Source organism: Nicotiana sylvestris, chromosome 9 (assembly GCF_000393655.2).
Source record: "Nicotiana sylvestris chromosome 9, ASM39365v2, whole genome shotgun sequence".
NCBI classification, from domain to species: Eukaryota; Viridiplantae; Streptophyta; class Magnoliopsida; order Solanales; family Solanaceae; genus Nicotiana; species Nicotiana sylvestris.
Genome location: NC_091065.1, coordinates 44,068,219 through 44,077,765, shown reverse-complemented (window position 1 = coordinate 44,077,765; position 9,547 = coordinate 44,068,219). Strand labels below are relative to the sequence as shown.

The 9,547-nt window shown below is 43.8% G+C and overlaps 1 protein-coding gene across 1 annotated transcript; it reads right to left on the bottom strand.

The window, feature by feature from the left end:
• Window positions 1-780: 780 nt before the first annotated feature.
• Window positions 781-3,812, bottom strand: LOC138877512 (uncharacterized). Its single transcript, XM_070157125.1, has 4 exons — window positions 2,959-3,812; window positions 2,569-2,758; window positions 1,519-1,635; window positions 781-1,416 (listed from the first exon to the last, which is right to left on the bottom strand). Exons 1-4 carry the CDS (start codon window positions 3,810-3,812, stop codon window positions 781-783), a joined length of 1,797 nt encoding a protein of 598 aa, XP_070013226.1.
• Between the last annotated feature and the right edge of the window lie 5,735 nt (window positions 3,813-9,547).

Genomic DNA, 9,547 nt, shown 5'->3' with positions numbered 1-9,547 from the left:
GATTGGAGTGCACAAAATCTACCACAGATTTCTCGGTGACGGATTTTAGAGTGATTGCTTCAACCCATTTAGTAAAATAGTCAATAGCGACCAGTATGAATGTATGCCCATTTGAGGCTTTTGGCTCGATTGGCCCAATGACCTCCATGCCCCAGGCAACAAATGGCCAAGGAGCTGACATGGGATGTAGTTCTGTGGGAGGTGCATGAATCAAATCACCGTGAACCTGACACTGATGACACTTCCAAACAAAACTAAAATAGTCTTTTTCCATGGTCATCCAATAATAGCCCGCTCGGAGGATTTTCTTTGCCAAAACATACCCGTTCATGTGGGTCCGCACACTCCTGCGTGTACTTCATACATGATTCTTCCAGCCTCTTCGGCGTCAACACATCTTAACAAGTTAACGTACGGGGTCCTTTTGTACAAGACATCACCACTCAAAAATAAACCACTTGTATGCCGTCTAATGGTTCTCTTTTGGTCCCTACTGGCTTGCTCGGGGTATTCTTTGGTTTTCAAAAATCTTTTGATGTCATGATACCATGGCTGAATATTTGGCTCTGCCTCAACCGTATTATAGTAGCCATGCCTTTCCTTGATTTGGATTTCCAAGGGATCAATGTGGGCATTGCCTGGGTATGGCAGCATCGAGGCCAAAGTAGCAAGCGCATCGGCCAGTTCATTATGGCAACAAGGGATGTACCTGAACTCTATTGATTTGAATCGCTTGCCAAGATCTTCCACATGTTGTCTATAAGGAATAATCTTGACATCTCAGGTTTCCCATTCTCCTTGAGCTTGTTGGATAATCAGATCCGAGTCTCCCATGATTAACAACTCTTCGACATCTTGGTCGATTGCCATGTTCATACCCATAATGCAGGCTTCATACTCAGCGGTGTTGTTTGTGCAGAAAAACCGAAACCGGGATGTGGCTAGATAATGCTGGCCGGTGGGTGAGATCATGATTTCCCCAATTTCAACACCTGTTGCATTTACCGCCCCATCAAAGAACATTTTCCAAGCATGAGTGTCTTCAGAAACTGCCTCAACTGAATTTACCTTTTCGTCTGGGAAGTAAGTACTCAAAGGTTGGTATTCATTATCAACTGGGTTCTCAGCCAAATGATCTGTTAACGCCTGGGCTTTCATTGTCGTGCGAGTGACATAGACTATGTCAAACTCGGTGAGCAAGATCTGCCACTTTGCTAATCTCCTAGTGGGCACTGGTCTTTGAAATATGTATTTTAAAGGATCCAACCTGGTTATGAGGTAAGTAGTGTAAGTTTGCAAATAATGCCTCAGCTTCTGAGCGACCCAAGTTAAAGCACAACAAGTTCTCTCCAATAAAGTGTACTTGGCTTCATAACTGGTGAACTTCTTGCTCAGATAGTAAATGGCCTGCTCTTTCTTTCCGGTCACATCATGTTGTCTAAGGACACAACCGAAAGAATTTTCCAAGACTGTCAGATACAAGAACAGAGGCCTCCCTGGCTCAGGTGGGACCAATACCAGCAAATTCGACAAATATTCTTTGATTTTATCAAAAGCCTCTTGGCACTCGTTTGTCCATTTGATTGCTGCATCTTTCTTCAGCAATTTCAATATGGGTTCACACGTGGGTGTCAACTGAGCAATGAATTGGCTGATGTAGTTCAATCTTCCCAACAAACTCATAACATCTTTCTTGGTTTTTGGAGGAGGCAAATCTCAAATAGACTTTATCTTTGTTGGGTCCAACTCGATGCCCCTCCGACTGACTATGAATCCCAAAAGTTTGCCGGATGGTACCCCTAATGCACATTTGGCTGGGTTCAGCTTCAAATCATATTTGTGCAACCGCTCGAAAATTTTTCTCAAGTCCCGAACGTGGTCGTCTTGAGTTTTGGATTTGATGATTACATTGTCCACATACACCTCTATCTCTTGGTGCATCATATCATGAAAAATGGCAGACATGGCTCTCATGTAGGTTGCCCCGGCGTTCTTCAGACCAAATGGCATGACTCTGTAACAGTATATACCCCAAGGTGTGGTAAAAGCTGTCTTTTCTGCATCTTCTTCATCCATCAACACTTGGTGATATCCTGCGTAACAATCCACGAAGGACTATATCTCATGTTTGGTGCAATTATCAACACGAATGTGGATGTTCGGCAAAGGGAAGTTATCTTTGGGACTTGCCTTGTTTAAATCTCTGTAATCCACGCACACTCAAATTTTCCCGTCCTTCTTTGGCACTGGAACTACATTGGCTAACCATGTGGTGTATCGAACCACTGGGATCACCCCGGCTTTCAACTGTTTTGTGACCTCTTCTTTAATCTTACCACTAATATCGGTTTTAAACTTTCTTTGCTTTTGATGGACAGGGGGACAATGGGGGTAAGTCGACAACTTATGAACCACCAAATCAACACTTAGTCATGGCATGTCATCGTATGACCAAACAAACACATCTTTGAACTCAAACAAAAGTTGGATCAATGCGTCCCGGGTTTTCTCATCTGTGTGAATGCTTATCTTGGTTTCCCTGATTTCTTCAAAAGTACCCAAATTAACCGGCTCCATATCATTTAAGTTCGTCTTAGGTTTATTCTCAAACTGTTCCAATTCTTGATTTATTTCCCTAAAAGCCTCTTCTTCATCATATTCTGGTTCTTGGTTCATTACTTCATAGTTAGACAACGTGTTTGGATCTGGGCATAAAGTCCGCAAGCATGTCATGTTATTTAAAGCCGCATTATTAGAACTGAAAGAAGAAATAAAAGAGAAAAATAACCGAATCAGAAAGAATAAAGAAAGAAGAGCGATGAAATGTTGATTTCATTTCATTGAATTTGAAGATAACATGGTTTACATTGGAAATTAAAAGATAGGAAACTAAAGAAAACATTTGAGTTACACCCTGGAATAACTCGTGATGCAGAAAAAGTGGCAGGACAGGTTTACCAGGATTTCCACCTGATTGGGAATGGCGTAGCCTTCCAATTCTGCAGTTTGGCATTAGGTCCCATATATAGCACCTCAGCAGCGCTTGAGCCTTCCCCTAGTTGAACCATGTGGGCTTCATACAGTATCTTCCTCATGGCCCCGCAGATTTCTTCGATTTCTTCGGCCGTAAAGGCCTTATCCTCCTCTTCCTCATTGTATTTCGACTTGACAAATTTTCTGTATAGATGCGGAACCAGCTGAGGAAAGACCCAACCATCATTCTTTCTATCATCTACCCATATTACATCAGCTGGAGTAGGCCGGAAGCCTACCCCAAATAACTTTTCACTGGCGGTCGAGGTGATAGGTTCAGCTATTCTTTGCAACGATTTCCCAAGCCCTTTCCCAGGCTTATAGCCGTACCTGATCATTTCTTTGGCCACCATGATTGATGTGTTAGAAAGGAAGGGTTGAGGACAAGGTTTTCCTTCTTTGCACTGATCAGCGACCACGATTTCGAAGGCCTGATAGACTATGTGCTCACTTCCTTCCCTTGCTTCAAGACATGGGACTGACGGGTCCCGATAAATCGATTGCTCATCTTCCCCGTAAACCACAATCTCCCGATCCTCATGTTCGAACTTCACCATCTGGTGGAGAGTAGAAGTAATAACCCCCACTACATGAATCCACGGCCTTCCCAAGAGAAAATTATAGGACGTGTCCATGTCCAAAACCTGGAAGGTTACTTCAAAGTCTACTGGGCTGATGGTCAGAATCAGATCAATCTCTCCAATTGTGTCCCTTTTGATACCATCGAAGTCACGTACACAGACGTTTTTGGGTCGGATTCTCTCGGTACCAATTTCCATACGCTGCAAAGTTGAGAGTGGGCAAATGTCTACCCCAGAGCTCCATCCATCATAACCCTTTTCACGTAGTACCCTTCGTATTTGACTATCAGGTGCAGGGCTTTGTTATGTGCGGCCCCTTCTGGGGGAAAGTTATTTTTGCTTAAGGAGATCTGGTTAACTGCGAAAAATCTTTCGGCCATTCTCTCCAACTGCTCTACAGAAGTCTCGACAGGCACATATGCTTCGTTAAGGGTTTTGATCAATACCTTTTGATGTTCGGTGGAATTCATCAATAGAGATAACAAGGAGACTTGTGCGTGAAATTTTCGAAGTTGGTCGATCACCTCATAATCCGCCATTTTCATCTTTTGAAAGAAGGCCTCCGCTTCTTCGGCACTTACGGGCTTTTTAGAGGGGAAGCGCTTTCTAGTGGCACTATTCACCTCTTCCAAATTGCAATACTTTTCAGCTTGGTTATTTTCTTGAACTTCTCCCGAGATTTCTTTGCCTTTGTAAGTCATCACTAATTTGTTGTAGTTCCAGGGCACAGCGGTAGGATCCGTCATGGGCTTTTGTGGTGCGCGGCCAATAACCACGGGCTCACTCATCCTTGGTAGATTAATTGGCCCTCGCATCACATAAGCTCCTTTGGGCACACACATTTGGGTTGTCTTATTCAGTTCGAATCTCCTGGGAGGACTCAAAGCCATCTGCTTTTCCTTGCAGCCTTGAGGGACATAAAGAACAACATCTTTGGGAGGCATTGCCCCAATTTCCACTTCAACTTTCTTTTCTAACTTTGGAGGGGTGGTTTTGTTCTTCTTCTCCCCTTTGTCTTACATCGGGGCAGCTTTTGGTTTCTTTTCTACATCAATGATGGCAATGATGGCCTTCAATGCTTGGTCAAATTCCTTGTCCTCACAAATCATTCCGATTACCGGCCCGTTGTTGTGGGCCGACAGTGCGTTGTTAGTCACATTGGGAATATCTTCATCCCTTAGCACTATCTTCCTTTGTTCTATCAAGTTTTCCACAGCTCTCTTTAGAGTCCAACAGTCATCCGTGTCATATCCTTCTGCCCTTGAATGATAGGCGCATCGGTACCGGCTTTGTAAGCTGGTGATGCTGGGTTTTGCCTGGTTTGAGGAACAGGCTATAACAGACCCATTTGAACAAGCTTTGGTAACAGTCTAGAGTAGGGTTCGCCAATTGGTGTAAAATTTGGCCTTTTGGGTGGTTCATGAGGGTGGAAATTGTTTTGTGGAGGCCGGGGGTTATAGTGGTTTTGGTAAGGAGGCTGATTTCTAGAAAATGGAGCTTGGTTCCGGTTGGCTTGTTGTTGTGGCCGGACATAAGGTTGAGCATTCATGACCGGGTATGGCTGAGGAGCATAGGCTACATCTTGGTGGGGGTAGTAGTATTACGGGGCCCTTTTTGAGAAAAAGGATCTGGGAGTGCGGTGTTTTCTTGCACCCGACGCTGCCATGGATGTTTCTTCCTTTTTCTTGCCCTTCGCCACTCCTCCAGACCCACCCTGAATGGCTTGGGAGGTAGCTCTGATGGCGGATTGGCTTAGAATTCGACCCGTTTTCAACCCATTTTCAACCATTTCACCAATCTTGATAGCTTCAGCGAACGGTTTACCCATTGCGGACATCATATTTTGGAAGTAGTTAGCTTCTTGAGATTGGAGGAAAACTGTGACCATTTCAACCTCATCCATCAGAGGCTTTACCTTGGAGGCCTGTTCATGCCATTTAACTGCGTACTCTCGGAAGCTTTCCGAGGATTTCTTCTTTAAGTTTGTCAATGAGTTACTATCTGGAGCAATATCAATGTTGTATTGGAATTGCCTGACAAAATCTCTAGCAAGGTCATCCCATATGTGCCAGCGGGATATATCTTGGTCCATGTACCACTCAGATGCGATGCAGACTAGACTTTCTCCGAAATAGGCCATGAGGAGTTCTTCCTTCCCACCGGCTCCTCGCAGCTAGTTGTAGTATCTCTTGAGATGAGCCATAGGATCACCGTGTCCATCATACTTCTCAAATTTTGGGGTTTTGAATCCTAATGGTAGATGCACATGAGGGAACATACATAAGTCAGCATAGGATACACTTTTCTGTCTACTCAAGCCTTGTTTGCTTTTCAAAATCTGTTCCATACTCCTCATCTTCTTCGCAATCTTTTCTTGCTCAGGGGTTTTAGTGGATTTCTCTTGCCCTGTGGTGAACTCATACCGGGGTGGTTGGGAGTAAGTATAGGTGGGAAACTGTGTAGGTTCCAGTGGGAAAGATGGTGTTTGGAAGGTGAAGGATGATGGGTCAAAGCTGGGCCTGGGCAGTGTAGGCTATGCCGTAGCCGAGCAAGGCGGAACAATGAAGATATTCGAAGCTGCACCTGAAGCTAACACCTGGGGGCGAGCCTCAGAAGGTGTTCCCACAAAGTTAGCGAAAATAGTAGGGTATCCTAGTGGGGTATTTGGATAGTTTATGGGGATATTGGAGGTCCCACTTGCCCTGGGAAAAAGCTCGGGAAATCCAGCGATTGCACTCGGTGGTTCTCTTCCGTTTGCCCAGGCGTTCCACATTTCCATCATGCGAAGATGCAATAACCTGTTTTCCTCGTCAACTGTCGATTCTGAAGTTGGGATGCCCGAGATCGGACTCTCATCCGCAATAGGAATTGTTGGCAGAGTCATTTCTAAAGACATTTCAATGCTTCCCTTCGACCTCGTGAAGTATGGACGCGAAGCCAGACTACCACAAAACCAACCACCTTTCTATAAAACCTGGGCTGATTACAACATCAGCAAACGGTTAGTTTGGGACAAATAACAGACAGATAATCACACATTGGGGTGTGATGCACCTATACAGTTAGATGTATTTCTACATGTTTCGCAATGGTTGCATGCTTCATTCTGGCTTTCCTTTTCTTTCCCATTTTTCTTACTTCCGCTCCCACTCTTTCCTTTTATCCCTCTTTCTTTTTTTTTTTTTTGGTATGCTCGAATCTTATGGAGATTTCCTACGTATCATGACCCCGCATGAATCAAACCGGGCGTAGTTCTGGGGAATAACAAAATATTTTGGGATTTTCAAATTTTTCATAAAAAGAAAATGCTTTGATTACAATGACTCAAAAACAGATTTGAAAAGGAAATCGACAGATTCTAATAGCAAGATGACAATACAGACTCAAGAATCGACTAACAGACTCTGACAGAAAGAAAATACAGACTCGAAAATAAACTAACAGACTCCAACAGAAATAGACTAAAGTGAAAAATCAGGAATACATTAATGCTCCTGGGGGCCTCGGGACATCATTCGGTCTCGCCGCGGGCCTATATGCGAGATCCCCTTGTAGCCGCTCCAATTCACTCATTATCTGGCGAACGAAAGTCATCACTGCAGCGAAGAAGGTGGTACGAGTCATGTCCTTGCACGCTTGGCATTTCATAGTGATGTAATCAGCAATGGCTCTGATCCTCTCTCAGATTCTGCCCTTTTCCTGAAGCAATCGCCCTATCTGCTGATTCCTAGCTTCTAATACATGAGATTCATGAAGGTGTTGATTTTGCAACTGTTGTATTCCTTCCTCCATCTGAGCCATCAAATTATAACAGTGTTCCCTGTCATCTTTGAAGTCTTTAGCCTGCTTGGCTGCCTCATTTTCAAGAGTAACTACCTTTCTTCTCAGGCTGGTGATTCTCCCTTCATACTTTCTGTTCAGTTGTTGCACAAACTGTGTCCGACCTTTTACATTTTCTACCAATTGAGCCCGGGATTTTGCTAGACTGGCCTCAGACTTTTCTAAGTCATCTTGACACTCAAGGGCTTTCTTTTTCAGACTGCTTATAAGCCTTTCATCCGCTCGGCTTCTTTACGGGTTTCTAGAAGCTATTTTCATCTTCCGGATTTGAGCTTTGAGGGCTTTATTTTCTTGAGTTAGCTTTTTCTTTTCTCCCTCATATGCAGTGGCTTGCAAACCATTTTCAAACTGAAGGTCCATGACTTGCCTTTCCAACTGGCTTATTTTAGCCCTGTAGCTTTCTTTTCTTGCTAACCAGCCCCACTGCTCTTGCGAGTCGTTGGTGAATTGCTGAACATCAGCTCTCTTAGCAGGTCTCTTCGGAATCTGGTACCTTTTACCGAACCAAATAATGTACTTGGGGTCTACTTCACCTCTAGCTAGATCCCGCACTATAGTCTTAGGTTCAAGAAATCTACATTCATTCCACATCTGGCGGATTCTCCCTTCTGGAAATACGGCTTTTGGGACCAATTCAATGACATGCTTACTCAAATCTTCGTCATGGGGAATGGTTTGAAATCTTTCTAATTGGCGCAAAACCCTGTGGGGAGCGTAGGGTTGGATTCTCCGAATGCCCATCAGAAGGAGATAATATACTTCAGCTGACATGTATACTGCTTCGGTGATGGGAAGCCATCCGAATGCCCACTCAATTTTATCGGTGGTCAAGGAGCTCAAATGTGCAAGCCAAGCTTTAGTACCCTCGAGGAATTCAATACCCACTACTCGGCTTTCAAATTCTTCAATCCAACTCAAACCGGTCATACCGTAATTCATATACCCAACCCGATGACAGAGATGTTCCTACATCCATAATTGTAGTAACAGATTGCAGCCTTGGAAGAACTTTCCCCCTTCCCGACAGATAGTCAAGGCTCGATAGATTTCAGATAAGATCAGGGGAACCACAGTGCTGTTGGCTTTCTTGATTGCAACATCAATCATTCCTACGAGACCTACCTCTATATTACCATCTTTTCGCGGGCAGACCACAACACCCAAGAATGCTACTATACAAGCCAAACCCCACCTTGCCTCCTATTTGACTTTATTCTCGGCATGTGTCAGACCAGTGTTTGGCTCTTCAAAACCTCGGGGGTTACCATAGCATTGGTACAAGAACTGGAAAGTGCAAAAACCTTCAGATAAATTTCCATCCTGGATATCCCGACTAATACGCAACAAATCCAGAAATCTGTGGGGAGATACCGGTTTTGGTGACAATGGATATCGACTTCTAAAGTTTCCATTAAGGCCCGCATAACCCGCAACTTCCTCCAGCGTGGGTGTGAGCTCAAAGTAAGAGAAACATAACACATTGCGAGTTGGGTCCCAAAAAGGTACTAAAGCTTCAATTATGTCCAAACTTGGCTTGACGTTCAATAGTCCGATGAAGCCTCCCAGAACCTTTACCACTATTTCTCTACTACCTTTCCATAGATCATTCCACCACATGTGGAGCTGTAAGGGGATCTCTTTAAGGACTGTGAAGGGTTCAATTTCATTTGTGCTCATCCTGCACATTTATTAAGGTGATTTAATAACTTATTTTGACCCAAAAAAGTGATACCATTTTTTCAAAATTTTACTTCAAAAATAAAACCCGGTTTTGCAGATACGACCTTTCAGCACTTTGGGGAAGAAGATTTTAAGGCCGTGCCTGCTAACCAATCGAAAAATAAAAAAAATGACCAAAAGTGGTTGTTCTTGCAAAAACAGTCTTCCAGCGCCCTTTTGGGGACATTCGGCTTATTTTAAACAAGAATGGCATCACCCTGCTTATTTGTGACAAAAATAAAATTTTGTTGTTTTTGGGTTATTTTTGCAAAAGGAAGTTGGACCCGATGGGGGTTGCCTATGTATCCCACACCCAGTGAGAATCAAACTGGCGCAGTTGGGGAGGATTTGACAAAAATGAAAACCACCTAATT

Excerpts from the sequence above, each read along its gene's own strand:
- LOC138877512 (XM_070157125.1), bottom strand. The coding sequence starts at position 3,812 with ATGGAAATTGGTACCGAGAGAATCCGACCCAAAAACGTCTGTGTACGT. Across the intron at positions 2,759-2,958 it reads CCAATCAGGTGGAAATCCTG|TTCTAATAATGCGGCTTTAA; the intron begins GTAAACCTGTCC and ends TTCTTCTTTCAG. Across the intron at positions 1,417-1,518 it reads AATATTTGTCGAATTTGCTG|AAAGAGCAGGCCATTTACTA; the intron begins GTATTGGTCCCA and ends GTGACCGGAAAG.